At 43.8% G+C, this 15,704-nt stretch overlaps 1 protein-coding gene across 1 annotated transcript in view; it reads right to left on the reverse strand.

Moving 5' to 3' along the window:
- Nucleotides 1–15,704, reverse strand: part of RAPGEF5 (Rap guanine nucleotide exchange factor 5) — a 234,171-nt gene that overhangs the window by 63,597 nt on the left and 154,870 nt on the right. Inside the window, exons 10-11 of the mRNA XM_068972629.1 lie at nucleotides 10,276–10,394; nucleotides 9,714–9,802 (exon numbers count right to left, since the gene is read on the reverse strand). Coding sequence (XP_068828730.1) covers nucleotides 9,714–9,802; nucleotides 10,276–10,394 — 208 coding nt within the window. The remainder of the gene's footprint in view (nucleotides 1–9,713; nucleotides 9,803–10,275; nucleotides 10,395–15,704) is intronic.

Below are 15,704 nucleotides of genomic sequence, written 5' to 3' on the forward strand. Positions count from 1 at the left end.
GGAAATACAGCTGGACGCTCACAAAATCACAAGTGTTTCTACTAAAGTACAATATTAAGTGTGTCAATATACCCCAAATTCACTGAGAAAACACGGTCATTTTTAAAACTTTAAGACTTGAGAAAAGCATTTTCTTTTTAAGGAAATAAAAATTCATTTTCCTTTTAAAAAGAACTCCCCCCTCCCAAAAGTTTATTAAGAACAAAAATCAGCACAAATTAACTGAGAAACTGTGCTACAGAGATTATAGATTATAGAACTATAAATAGAAAAACAGAAGTAGCAGCTTTTGTTTTTAAAAGATATATATTAGGGAGACAAAATATAAAGGGAAATCTAAACAAAGCTTTTCTCAAATGCATCTTTATAAGAAAAACTACAAGTAATACTGGATTTGTGTTTAAAAAGCAACTTTCACCCTATGTCAAAGAGACTATACAGATATAAGTCAATATCTTATTCACATGATAATAAAACCAAAGATATTCTATATACTTTGTGACTTAGAGAGGGCCTTTATGCTTTATATTTTAAAATAGATGGTAATTTTATATATTTTGATTCTTTGAAATTTGGTAATTTATGCACGTATGTATGGCAACTCTCAGTGTACCAGAGTATTTTATTATTTGTAATAATTTATCCACTAGCCATCGTAGGAAATTAGAATTCACTGAACTACAAAGAAGAAATACCTAAGGTTCCCCACAGCTGTCTATTGAAAGATATGAGGACCAAATTGAGCATCTGAGGCAGAGGGAAAGCAAAGGAAATGGAAATAAGGGGAATAAAACAAACAAAATGTGCAAAGGTGAATCAAGGAGGAACTCCATTCATTTCTAAGTCTTTTGCTCTGGCTACAGTTTACAAAGGGAAACCCTGGTGGTTTGGGGGGTTGAGGACACGCCACCAGGACAGACTTCACAGAAACAAGCAGTCACATGTGTATTTAGTTTAGAACATGCAAAGGAAACTTTCAAAGACCCTCTACCTCACTTCCTGTGTCCAGGACCTAGCCTTCACGCTAACCCATCATAAAGTTATTGATATTTTCCTTAAAATATCAAAGAAGTATTCAAAGAAGAAAGTCCAAAAACTCTTGTGAAGATGCACAAGTTTTTCAAAATCCTGATAGTCAGGAGACTAAAGGTCTACTGTCTAAGGTAATTCTTGCCCCTTGTGTACTTCATTTTCCATTTCCTATCTTCAGATCCTCCTGAAATTAATTTCCCACAGCCCTACAATCCTGTAGCTTGTTTCTATGTGCTCTAGACTTATACTTGTCCTAGAAGAGATCATGTGGTACAAACATGAAAATGATGCAGTTTTTAAAAATGTATTCCACTGATCCAATGTGTTCTAAACAGGAATAGCTTCCCTGAAAAGTAGGCTGTATTTCTGCTTATATCCTTTTCCAAGAAACATCTCCTTTTCCCATTGCTCATGCTGTAATGAAAACTTCCACATTTCCATTATTAATCAGCCTACATTAATGACCTTATGCTTCAGCTCTGTCTCACTTCATTTCACCTTGCTTCATTACCAACAGCAGTATTAATTAACCCACAATCTACTGGCAGTGTAAAAGCATCAATTCCCTTGTTATTATTCATAATATCACTTGTTCAAAGGTGGTGTGAATAGATGAGTTCAGAAAATGAACACCTCAAACAATATTCAGTTAAAATCTGATTTTTAATCATTTCTCATGTGAGTGGTCTCATGCAACATCAGCTGATAATTAGGACCTCTTCCCTCACACCCTGTGTCTTGTGTTACCTTCTGGAAACAGTCAGCCAATGCAGTGGCCACTTTGCTCACAGCTGGAGACCAATAAGCAAGTCTTTGTGTTGGAGAGTAGTTCTCCCTAAAGTGACTACTAAAATGCTTGATTTGAGGTTTATAGCTAGAGATGAATGGTAGATTTTTTTTCCTTCAATTCTGCCTTTTATCCATGATTATAGTAACTAGACAGAAAAGATGTCTGAGATAAAGCTACAAACACAGCTGGGTTCATTTCCAGATTCAAATGATCCCTCTGTCTCTGAAGCACCTTAGTCAACTTCTTCTGCCTTAGTGGCTCTGTCCATTAGCTGGAGGTAATCATCCTATACAAGCATCATTCTAGGGAGCAGACATTTGGATGAATGGAGTGGTGTCAAAACCTGGCTCTCAAAATTGGAGGGGGCCTCAGACGTCACGTGATCTAAGTTCTTTGCTTTCATAAATGAGGCAACCGAGAAAGAAATTTCTACACAATTCTAATTATCTTGTCACTTTGTCAATATTAACTTACAAAGTCTTCTAATACTTCGACTGCAATCAGCAAAAACAATACGTTCTCCATATTAGCAATGAGGAGAGAAGCGAAGGGAACTGCCAAGAAACCAAACCAAATGCACAAAGATTACAGAGCAGAACAGAAACCAGACGCTTATATGAGCACTTTTATTCCTAGTGCTCTCTCAACAGCACTTTCGGGACTTTCACTGTCACTGTGGATTGCTGTTTCAAGCCTTCACTTTATTTGGAAAAACAAGCCTTTGCTGAACAGTGGGTCTCTCATCTGCATCTGAGGCACACCCAGGGCAGCTGGAGTCAGGGCTAATGAATTTCTTCAGTCTTTCGTTGATTTTTTTCATTAGCATGTATGCAAACAGAATTAACTAATATTTAAAATTGACAGCTCCATAAAGCTGAAAAAGACCTCAAGTGGCAACCTAGTCCAGTTATGAGTCTCTGAGAGAGTTATTTGCACAGGTCAGGAAGGTAAACGGCTGATACCAAGCAACTACAGGGATACAAAGCCTACAACTTCTAGCTGAAGCAAGTACCATCGGGGGATATCCATGCCTACTTCAAATTCCTTTTATGTCTTGTATCTATTTATTTTTTCAACTATTTCCTTCGGTTCTGAACTTTACTGAATAGGACCAGAAGCTTCATGTTAATTCTCCATACTACTTTAGATATGCTAAAATATACCTTTTTTATCTTTAATGAAATATAGATACAGTTCTCCCATACTAGTGCCTGTAATGAGATTGGTTATTTAGCACCCGTTCATTTCACATCCACTGGTTCCCGCTTTGGTTTTGGCTGACTCCCCCCATTAAAATGTAAGCCCCACAGAGGAGGCTGTTTATAGCTGCGTCCCCATGGCTACAACAGTGCCTACATAATAGTAGAGGCCAAAGATAATCGTGGAAGGAAGGAATTACAATTCTCCTTGGCATTCATCACATGTATATGGGCTTCCCTCATAGCTCAGTTGGTAAAGACTCTGCCTGCAATGCAGGAGACCCCAGTTCGATTCCTTGGTTGGGAAGATCTGCTGCAGAAGGGATAGGCTATCCACTCCAAAATTCTTGGGCTTCCCTTGTGGCTCAGCTGGTAAAGAATCTGCCTGCAATGCAGGAGACCCCAGTTCGATCCCTGGGTTGGAAAGATCCCCTGGAGAAGGGAAAGGCTACCCACTCCAGTATTCTGGCCTAGAGAATTCCATGGACTGTACAGTCCACGGGGTCACAAAGAGTCAGACACGACTGAGCAACTTTCACTTTCACATGTATATATAAACTGGACACTCAAAAATACACTGCTGTATTTTATTACAGGAGCAGTGTGTAAAGTTAAAAGTAGAGGGATTACAGAGGGAGTGCTAGTCTGAGGGCCAGGATGCAGTACATTTCATCACTGGGGGGAAAACCCACTGCTTTTCTCTGGCAAAAGACTGTTTCTGAATAACCCAAAATGGCCTGGTAATAAAACTGTCTGCAAATGTATTTTACTAGTTGGTGATAAATCAAAGCTGTTCTTTGTAAACGTTATAACATAATTTCTGAAAGGAACTTAAGTTTCCCACTGGACCAGGTTCTACACAAATATGCTTAAATCATCACCAGATAGGGCCACCGAGGCTTGAATTCCAAGTCTGTTACCCCTCAACATTCTAACTGCTCTCTGAGTGAGGCTGAAGAAATACAGCAGGAAGACAAGAGCAACAAGAAGTCAGGCCAAATGACCTAAGTCCTTGCGCACGCCTAAGTGATGGTGAGGTAAGCATAAAATGACTGTGAGGTTCTGGCAGGTGTCTACATGAACACTAGGGGCTCCAAATCTAGAATTCTACGGTTCTGTGACATATTTTTAAAGGAAAGGGTTGATATGAATCTCTTTGGACCAAAGCATTTTAGTGATGAAAGACACTTCAGAACTCACTTCATGTGTAACTAACTGCTCACGGTCTCAGGCTGGTTTGCTAATCAAGTCCAGAACCAGGAACCAACACTTCGAATCTCATCTGAGTATCCCTTCTACTCTGCTGGCTGCATATTCTTCCTCAGAACGTCGCTTCTTACAGAAGTAAATGTTCTCGGCTGTAAGACTGAAGGACCACCCAGAGATCCGGGGGGCATGACGGGACCCTGGCAAAAATCCAAATGGGTTTTGCCCCCTATACCATCACCTCCTCATTCCAAGAACTGAGAGCAAAGAGCTGTGTGACCAGCAAGCCTGTTTCCCTGGATTATCTCCTCTTTTCAAAACTGTTTTAGAGGCTGGACCAACGATGCAGGTTTGTGATTCTCAACTTCTCAGGCTGCAGAGGTTCTGGGGCAGGAAACAGTGGATACGAGGCCAGATATGAGTCCAGGAGAGGGAGTGGGGAGGGCGGTGGAGGAAAGTGGAAATAACCCCCCCTAGCTCCCAGGGGCAAATATATAACTATTCGATGCTTGGAATTTGTCTTTGAAGAAAGTGGGGAGACAAAGTCATCATCCTAGCTCTGTGGCTCTCAGACCTGATATGCACAGCATCACCTGTGGAGCTTTCAAAGACCATAAGGCCTAGGTCTCAACTTAGGTCAACTGAATCAGCATCTCTGGGGTGGGATTCAGATATAGGTATTTTGAAAAATGCCCCATGTGCTGCTAATGAGGCAGCCACAGATAAGATCTATAATTGATCTATGACGTGTCACATGATACCACAAAAATAAAAAGACAAATCCAAGATAATGTTACACACATGTTAACTGCATAAAACCATGGGGAGCCTCCCAACCATCTAAAAGCTCTGTGCCAGCCCCCAAAGTTCTAGTCCTGCACAGCCATGCGGGCACAGGCTTAAAAAGATCTTGTCACCTGCAAAAGAAAGCCTGGAACAGAAGGACCAAACAGCTTTTCAGAAATCCTAATACATAGGGAAATTAAGGAAGAAGTTCACCTAAATTGTCTTCTGCATTTCCAATGATCAGGAAAAAAGGGATTCTTAATTTTCCTTCGAAAAAAGTATGTATCATGTATTCAGGACAGGCTTGCTGTTGGCAGGGGGAAGAAGGTAAAAAGTCAGTGAAAAACTGTCATGCCTGTTATAGCTCCACTCAAGGTCCCATCAACGCAGTGCTCCAAAAACACTACTAAGCTGGAGATGGAGAGCAGCTGCGGCGCCCCATCAATGAAGTGAGTCACTCCTGTGATATAATCCAGGTGTTAACTTTCACAGAGGTGGTGGCCTCACTACACAGGTAAGGGACTCACTTTCTCCATGACGTAAGGAGCCTCATAGATGTTACTGAAAGCACACCCACTCGCACAGACTCAACTGTGGTCAGCACACATTGAGTACACGGTATCCTGAATGGTAACCTCATGAAGTAGGAACAGCCATACCTGGAAGAAAGCAGGTCAAGCCTGGTAAGCATTGGCTGATAGGCTTTACCTGTTTCCACTATCCTAGTCTCTGTTTTTCTTGAAAACCTGTTATCACAAGCATATTTGCTTTGAAAAGATGGAAAAAAAAAAAAAAAACAACTTAAGACACAGAAGAAACAGGGCAGCAAATAATGTCCTTTGCTCATGTTTCCCCTAAGGTAGACTCATCATAATGCAGATGTAGGAAAAAAATAAAAATCAGTAAGAAGGATTTTCTCTGTGCAATCCATCTGATACACAGCGTGTCGCCCCCATCTGCCCCACTTTGAAACAGAAATCGTTATTCCTAACAGAAGCATCTTGCATGCTTTCCAGAGGGGGGAAGGGGTTAAATAGGAGCGGGCACCACTGCGGACCAGGGCAGTGGTACAGACTTAGACCTCCATCCCCCCAGCTCCTCCACACAAAACAAACTGGTTTTCTTGCTTCTTGCCTTCCATGTAATTCTCCTGGGCTAGAAATGCCCAGTAATATCTGTCCTATTTCTGGGAAGATGGAAGATAGAGCTGCTTGATTTTCCTCTAACATTCCAAATGCTTCAAGTCAGAACCTGAACCTTGAAAGAAAAGGAAATCTTTGCAAACAGCTTCAGTCTTTGCATGTTCACCAACAGATATCCAGTTACCAGACTCAAATAGTTTTTCAATTTTAAACAATGAAGGATTATGCATTCATTCATTCATTCCAGAGATAATCAAAGGATGGGTTTTTGTGCCTGGTGCTACCAGAGAGGAAAGGTAGGCACACAGAAGATTATGATACGAAAATAAGCATATTAAGTCTCGTGTGGGTCAAATCATTTAGGAAAATCATTAGTAGGTTGCTTGTAAGCATCTCCAATATTTTTTGCTTTTAAAACTCAGTTTGATATGGTGCTAGAATACTATATGAATTGTTGTTTTCTATTCTATTCTTAATTCAGGTAATAACAAAAATACACGATCTCCTATTTCTATTCCACTCATTTAAGTAAACTTTTTTTCCTGCTTGCATCTTAATATCAATTAGTAATCACTTGAACCTGTCCTTTCTGAGTATAGGTCTCTTCTATTGGGCTGTGCACCTGTACTTTAACAATGAAGTGACTTTTGTGGCAAAGAGATGGGGAATAACTTGCATCTCTTGCTTGGTTAACTTCCCCAGCCTCTGGCAGGTATAGGAATGTAAGATTCAAGATCAGGCTCATCCCAACCCGAACCATTTATTTCCTCCCATGTACCTTTCTCCCTCACTGCCACTGGGGCCATGTGGACGACCACCATATGGCTCCACCCGGCTCCATATGGCTCCAGCTCCCTAAAAGGGGCGCTCAAGAGCATAAAAACGCTGCTGTATACTTTTATTGCAGCCCCTTCTCATTTTCCTCCATCTGTCTTCCATATGTTTACGAGACTCTATTAGACCCCTGAATACATAGGCCTTTTATAATGAGGGTTGCCAGCCTGAACAAGATAAAGAACTGAAATTCACCTCTATCAGTGACAAGGGGCCTCAGCTACTTTAAAATATGTGATTCATTTGGTATTCAAACTAGAACAAACTCATAATCACGTTTCTTCCATTTTTACATGAAACTGATCTTATATTTATGAGATTTCTTTTAGTTTTATCAACAAAAGCCATATACGGGTCTTTCTGTTGTATTTTCTCCAAGTGCTGTTCCTGATGTTTGGAAGAACTGTGTGTGACTTCTACTTAGGTGTCCCTATGATATTACACATCCATCTCTCTCCAAAGTTGATTTTTTTCATTTTCATAGAACTATCCTTTGATCAGAAGAAGTATTTTTACCATTTTCCCCTCAGGTGTCTCTGCAAACACATGTGTTTGTGTCCCCTGCAAATGCTAAGGAAATGAGTAGGAGTGAGGAGAGGCTGACCCAGCAGGACTGAGGCCACCCCACTGAGTCCTGGTCCTCTCTGCTTTGCTCAGCACCTGGCAGGAGTGACACATGAGACCCCAGTGCTGGTATAATCTAAACAACAACCTGGGACTAACAGTCACAACACACCAGCTACAACACCATTTCCCAACAGGAGGCGACTGCTGGCATTACTAAGAGGGATCAGGGTGATTTTTCATTCCCAATATTAAGTATGGGAGCTTGTTAGTAGGCACTAGGACTTCCCCAGAGGCTCAGTGATAAAGGATCTGTCTGCCAATCCAATAGACACTGGTTCAATCCCTGCATCAGCAAGATGCCCCGCAGGAGGAAATGCAACCCACTCCAGTATTCTTGCCTGGGAAATCCCATGGACAGCAGAGCCTAGCAGGCTACAGTCCATGGGTTTCCAAGAGTCAGACAAGACTGGGCGACTAAACAACAACAAGAAGGCACAAAAAACTAATGACAGTGAGAACAAAAGAAAAAAAGAAACCAAGTAGGCCCAGTACTGACTTCGGTAATCTCTACTCTTATTTATACAACTTAGACATAAAGTCCTGTGCTATAGAATAGAACTGTAGTGCTATTAAGAACAAGCCACTGAATCTCCCAACCTGGTACCCATGTTCAAAGGTGTCTTCATGGCAGATAACCTGTCTGTAATCAAGTCCAAACCACCTGTGTAAAGCGGTCTGGTAATCAGTACACAGAAAATTATGGCCAGTTCCACAATGACCACCTCTGATGAAGCAGAAGTTGCAAACATTACTCAAATGTGCAAAATATTAATAGGCAGACAAGCAAAAACCACCCAGCAAATGCCACAAGAATACATTTTTCTTTTCGCCTGTCTGTGTATAAATGACTACCGCTATTTTTTTCCCCAAACATACATAAGGCAAAGTAAAGTTTTTATTTGAATTGTGAGATCAAACAATAACACTATCGGTAGGATGCGTGATGGAGTCACTTTGCCTTTTTAAAAACTCGATTGCATATTTCACATATCTTTGTTCCTCTTAATGTCCTTCATAATGCAGCACAGATCAGTTAAGTTCAGACAAAACTGCTAGGACCCAAGGAAATCCTTGTTCTCACCTGAGCTATCCTCTCAAAATCCTTCTTGCATGAGAAAAACTTGAGGAGTTATCAGTACAAAGTATTGTACCAACACAACTGCCAAGTGCCTTTTATTGATGCAGCCCATGTATTGGAAACTGTGGTCATGACAGGCGCTATGGTGGCAGCAAAAAGTGCATTTTAGTCAGGGGATCAAGTCATAGAATTCAGGCTAAAGTCAGAGGCCTATTCATTGGGATAACTGCTCCAGGCTGAAACAAATTACAATCCTGGTTAAAAGAATCTAGCACTGCCCTGTGTGATGAAGGAAGTTTAGGTAGATCACGCAGGGATAGCATTTCCAGAAATGCAAGGGTGAAAAAGCTAAGCAGGTATTTTGCCTGCGGATTAAATAGAAGGACAAGGAACCTGACCAAGAAGACTTCAGTGAATTATCATTTCGAGTCTGAGAAGCTATGAGTCTCATATTCTGCACAGTAGGGCTTGCTCTGAGCAGTTTGTGAAACACTTGGAAAAATGCAGAAGTTGCCGCTAAGCTTCTAGTTGCTGAATAGTTACATTAATTGTTGACATTTTGGCAGGGAGGCTCCTCCTGCCAGCTCAGTGCTTCCAACGGGCTAGGTAAATGCTTGCTGGTAACCTCCATCTCCCTGGTAATCCTTCCCACTGAACACTGGCTACTGGATGCTGGCCTCTTGTCAACTGCCTTTAGGTGAGATTTGGTAAAAAATTGCCAGGAAAACAAGAATACGTGCCTTCCTATCATTTTCTTTGTACAGCCACTTACCAGGCGGCTGCTGGGATCTCCATGCGTCCATTTACTGGATTTAAACAAAACGGCAGGAGGCTAAGGGGGAGGCGCACGAAGGTCTGCAGGCTCAGCCGCCCCCCCCCCCCCCCCCCCCGCCCCAGCCCCCCCCCCCCACCCCCGCTTTGCTACTTTGGCTAGGGAGGGAGCCTTGTCCCTTGGGAAACTGATAACCAGCGCTGCAGCCGTGAGTCTGGAAGAAGCGGGAGACACTCCCGTGCCTTACCTGTTTCTTTGTCCTGGACTTCTTCCAGGTGCAAGTCATTCAAAAGGTGCTCCAAGATCTTCTCCGGGGTCCCGGACACGACCACGTATCTGTCAGAGAGCAGAGAGTCCACCGAGTCCTCCTCAGTGGAGGACTGTGAGCGGCTGCTCCACTCCTCGTCCTCATCCTCCTCGTCAATGTATTTGAAATAAGGCACATCAAAGGTGGGCAGGGGCAGCTCTCGGTCTGCCAGTGCGGCAGTGGCGGGATCCTTTCTTTCTAAGTGAGGGTCAAAGACCCTCAGCCGGGAGCTGCCCATTGTGCACGACCACTAACAAAGGCATCCCCTAGACGCTCAGAGATCTTGCCACCTCTGTCCTTTCGCTGGGAACCGAGTCCATCTGGCTGCTAGGAGCTCTGCAGTCAGCTAGAACGCTAGCTAGCTCGCGCTCGAGAGAGGCGGAGAAAAAAAGGGAGGGAGGGAGGGAAGAGGAGGCAGAGAGAGCGAGTGAGATGGAGCGGGAGAAAGGGAGGCAGGCAGGGAAAGGAAGCAGAAGCGAGGGGCTCCGGTGAAAACTCTCACCTCCAATCGCTCTCGGCGCTCCCCGCCTGGGGGGCTGGGCCGCAGCTCTGCACTTTCTTCAGCACCAGGACATTCTGGTCCTGCTCCTTCACCTCAACCGTCGACACTTCATCATCCTGCTTTAATTGCCGACAAGAGTGATGGATGGAAGAAGGAAAAAGGGAGAGAAGATTAAAAGGCAAAAACAGCTAACAAAAGCTGCAATCTCGCAAGTTGCTTTCCCACCTAATTTCTTTGTAGATTCAGAACAAATTAGGAATCTGGTCAAGAATCTCCGTCTAATGGTAATGGGTCCAGGATCAAGTTCTATGGACACATAAACCATTAGAAAGACATGCATACTTTAAAGGAAATGGAAAAAAACACAGTGAGGATGGGAGTCAGAGTTCATTTTTAAAACTACTTCAATGATCTGAATAAAGAAATCCAAAGTTCAAAGTCTCAGAAACACAAAACACTAATTCCATGTGTACTATTCTTTTACCTGGTTACTGCTTCCTAAACAGTCACTATATTAAAATTGGGAAAACCAGACAAAACACTGAAACAATGAGCAAGCCATATTAAGTAGATGCAATGGCTATATACTGTCATTTACATCAGTCTTACTTTAAAAGGTGGGCAAAAAACTACTCATTCTATTATTCAGTTCATCCCCCTGCCCATGCAAATTTGAGATGGCCTTCACATTTATCACGTACTTGTTTTGCCAGGATACGAGCAAAAAATGGATCCTCTAGTCAGAATCTCATTCTAACTAGAATTCGGGTGTCATGGGTGAGTGCACTGACTTTCTTCACCTCGATCACTTTTAACGCGGACAGAAGGCCAAACAATCACTCATTTCTGCACACACAGCTTCCACAGCCAGAGCCCAGCGTGGCCCGCTGACGAGGCTCTGTTGGAGTCAGGCTCACTGCTGACCCAGCAGTATGGAGCCGCCCCAGCAGTGTGGAGCCGCCCCGAGTGATGAACACTTTCAGAGTGTGGAGTGTGAAATTCTGATTGGCAACATCCAGCCAGAGGAAATTGTGGTGGGGGAGGGGGGCAAGGGGTGTGTGAGAGACACACATGAGAAAATGTAACTTCTGTATCTCCGAGGAGAGAGCAAAAGATTTATGCAAGAAGCTGAGAGCCAACAAGCAACACCTTAAAAATGGTGCTACTTCCTTACAAAGGGAAACAGGTCCTAGGTTTCCTGGCATGTTGCTACGTTCCTGCTCCTGGCAGAAAACCTACATAAATTAGGTATAAACACATAAAAAGAACATTTTCCCCCAAGCAGATAAAAAGTACTATGTCTCCATGCCTTATTAATCACTTTTCCACTGATTAACTGGAGATGCCAATGTATTTTATTCACCTTCCATAAGAATAGGAAGGCACTATTCTTGTCGTAATTGCCAACCAAGTCAGTGGGAATACTAAGATTTCAACTCTCATTTCTAAGAAAATGTAGCAACCTACTCATTCGAGTCCTCCAAGATCTTCTTAAAAATAAAAACTACTAGTCATTCCAAACAGCAATATAACTTTATGATCATGCCTTTTTAATCTCTTAGTAGCAAATAATTTTACCATGTAAAACTGATGTATTACATTTCAGCAAGGTCAGACACGCAGTTACTGTGGCAATTAATGCTGGATATTCATTGTTAAAGTCCCCGAGGATGGCAGTGACTCCTGTAACATGAATACCAATGTGTAATTGCTATCTTTCATTTCTCCAAGGAGGTTCTTTTGTTATCCATGTGGCTGAAGTGAAATAAGGTGGCTGGAAAGATGAGCATAATATTGACCAAAAAAAAGGTAGGGGGTGGCAAAATGGAGTCTGGGATACTGAGACACAGAAGCAGATAATTCAGTAAAGAGCAGGTCTGAAAGGACAAAAAGCTTCCTCTGGCTTTCCTCTTGTCGTAAGCCAATATTCATTTTATATGAGCCTGCTGTCATTTTGAAGTACATTTTATATTCTACGTGCATGTGATATATGGCATTATTAACTTCCGCAGGCCATGTGCATACATATGGATGGGAAGGGCTTCTCTAATGTCTGTGTAACTAATATGTATTACAGGGCTGTGTACGGAGCAGCTACACTCTGCTGGGCAGGGGACTAGCTGAACCATATTGATGTACTATCAATAGCATCTTATGTCACAGTGGTAGTTTCCATTTTGAAAACCTGTTAAAAAATAAAGAAGAGAAAAAGCAGAAAAATCAATGTATAAAGGGAGATGGAAGTTATCTAAAATTGCCTTGAAAACATAATAACCCTATGTATTATATCTGTTCTCAAGAAGGAAGGTGAAATTAATGCCTCGCGTCCAACCCATGCCAAACTGCTCTTCCTGAAAAAGAGCAGAAGTACCAGAGTTGAGGCTCTGGTCATGAAGCTTCATTCTGGTGCTTGCTCAGCTAAGAGTAAAGGTATTCAGTGAACTAATGACAAGAAATGCATTCAATGACAAATAGTTTGTGAAATGCAAGTAAAGCATTAAAATGCTTAACTTATAGACAAGCCTTCAACAGACAGTGGAGGGGGGGCGGGTTTCCTGTGGGGAAGGTGTTGTGCCAGCCACTAAGGGGCAAGCAAAGGTGAGTAAGACTGGTGTCCTGCCCTTAGATGACAAGGTAATAGCTCCATAACGCAAGTCTAACGTGGTGAGCTCCCTAAGATGGGGCCACATGGAAGAGGCAAAAGCAAAGGTAGAACCCACGGGATTCGATTGTCAGAGATGACAGACTGAATCCCAGATCCGTGGGTGACAGAGAATGGAAGTGCCATTAAATGGGGCAAAAAACTGGTTCTGCTGAGACTGATGGACCTGGTTTCAGACAACTGATGTTTCACGAGTGACCATACATCATGCTGTAGACGTTCAGCAAGCAGTTAGAAATAAAGAACGAGGCCTCTGTGCGAAGGCCAAGGACAGAGTCAAATCTGTGAATTATTCCAGTTAGGGAGTGGGTGAGACTGCTAAAGGGGAGAGGAGAGCAAGGGGATTATGAAGATGGATAAAGGAAGAGAAAACATTGCAAGTAGAGAGGAAAAGAGGGGATCAGAGTCACGAGGAATCCTACTACAGAGACGATGAAGGAGTGAGACCAGGACGAGCCAGGAGCAGGCGGAGGGCTATGAAAAGCTTATCTGATGTTGTCAAGTTTACGAAGATGAAGAGTCTACGAGAAAGTGATGACAAGACCATGGTTAAGTCCAGGGAAGGGGAGTGTTGAGGTGTGAGTGGACGTGGAGGAAGTGCACAGACGCGGAAGACCACCTCAGAATTTCACTAGGAAGGGAAGGAGTCTGGCTGAAGAGGCTGCCTGGCTGGGGAAGTGGTTGGGGGGGGGGGTGGTGGTGAGGGGTGATGGAGAAGAGGTGAGACAGGTCAGGAACAGGTGTGGAGGGGTGAGGCTACCACAGGACCAAGAGTTCCTCCTTTCAGAGAGAGTATCAGGGCAAGGAAGACAATGGAGGTTTAGGGAAAAAAAAAAAAGGCAGGGAAAAGAAGAAAGCTGAGGTAGAACAGATGAGGTGGTTTCCATCATCTTTGCAGAGTGTGAGTTGAGACCCTCTTCTGGGAGGAGGGGATTCACTGGTGGCCCAAAGAGAAAACTGTTGGAAAAATGGCTTTAGGGGGTGCACCAGGGAATAAATTAGTTAAGGAAAAAGCAATTGCCAGACAGCTTTGTGCTGCTGAGGGCAGAAAACACATGTGTATGGTTTTAGGCCTTCCTGCCATGGTGTTCAGAAACCTGAGAGCGGAACAGTGAACGATGACCCCCTCCCCCGGCCCCCACCGGGGAAGTGATCAGCAATGGAGACAAGAGGCAGGAGAGGAGCTCAGGGCCGCGTCAGCACACACGCACACAGCTCATCACCACATGGCGTCTGTCTGGTGAGTGGAAGAACAGCTGATAAACCAGGGCAGCGTGGAGGGGCTGAGGACAAGTCTTCACAGGAGTGAAGGGGACAGGTAGGCAGGCGAGCAGGTGGAGGCTCTGATCAAGGAGGCTGATCTCTGAAGCAGGGCAATTCAGAGCAGTGAGGACGGGAAGGAGGAGAAGCAGCCCAGACACCCGGAGCCGGCCTGGCACTCGGGCCCAGCCCCGCGTTCTCCTGTTAAATGTCAAAGATTCTGCAAAAAGTCAACACTAGAGAAGGTCACTCTGTGCTGTGGTGGGACAAGACAAAAACATGGCCTCTCTGAACAAGATACAGCATAAATGTTGGCCACAGCAGAAAGTAGCAGGAAGCCCAGCTAACTAGTGATGGCTGTTTCTCTCCCAGTGACAGCCTTAGCTTTGCTGCTCCTCCTAGAGATAAGATTTAAGATATCTCACAGTTACCCAGCTGCTTGATCAAAAACAAGGTCCCGCTACTTTAAATCCTCCCCAGAGTCACCAAACACAAACCCAAGTCCTGTGAATCCTTCTAACACCTTCTTGCACTGAGCTGTTGCACAGCTCCCCATAGGACAAGTGCTCCATCCCCAAGCCAAGCAGCAAACCCAACTTGCTCAACTACCACTGAGTTCCCTGTGGTCTCTGGCCAGAGGGCACTGACCATGGACGAGGGTCATTCAGATGCTGCCCTGCCATTAGCACGGTGCAGAGTGGAGGTGATCACTATTGGAGTTAAGAATAAAATGCATTTATTTCCTTGCCAGCGGGATGAGAGTCACACCCAGGAATGTTCCCAAAAGTGATTACAGGCAACAGGGCTCAGAAGATGGGTGGGCTAGGAAGAACACCTGAACAAGAGGCACAGGCCTCAGGAGAGAAAGGGCTCTGCAGGTGCAACACTGAAGAGGAGGGTGCAGTGGGGAGCAGGGTGTATTCCCAGGAGGTGTATTCCCACCCCGTCCCCTGCTTTGGCCCGTGATGCTCAGCAAGAATCCTCTCCTCTCCCTGATACACACTTTAGCTCTCAGGCTCACAGAAACTAGTTCTTTGCCCTACTCTCTTGAAGGGATGTTGGGAAGAACAATGAACTCCAAGGACTGGGCCACATAGATTCTTCACAGCTTTGCCCTTGGGATGTAGTCTGGGATGCAGTCTGGGATGAGCGGGTAGGTGGGGCAGGAGAGGCAGTGCAAAAATAAACAGGTATCCTCAGCTGAAAGTGGGAGGGGGGTGAGCGCGGAGGGAAAGCTGTGTGATCACAGACTCACATGACCTTCTCAACAGAGTCCATGAGGGATACAAAAACAATGGAAGGTTTTCAGATCTTCCCTGCTCCTCATCTTTGTTCCATTCTTTGGGCAACCAGCTATGATTTCTTTTCTTTTTATGGCTACACTGCTCTCCTGCCTGTGAATTCTCAATGAATGACAGAACCCGTATCTTTGACTTACTTTAGATTAAATTCCAAGACCAAGATCAGCGTTTATACTTACAAATCCAGCTCTTCTTCTTTCATTTAT

This window comes from Capricornis sumatraensis, chromosome 5, assembly GCF_032405125.1.
Source record: "Capricornis sumatraensis isolate serow.1 chromosome 5, serow.2, whole genome shotgun sequence".
NCBI classification, from domain to species: Eukaryota; Metazoa; Chordata; class Mammalia; order Artiodactyla; family Bovidae; genus Capricornis; species Capricornis sumatraensis.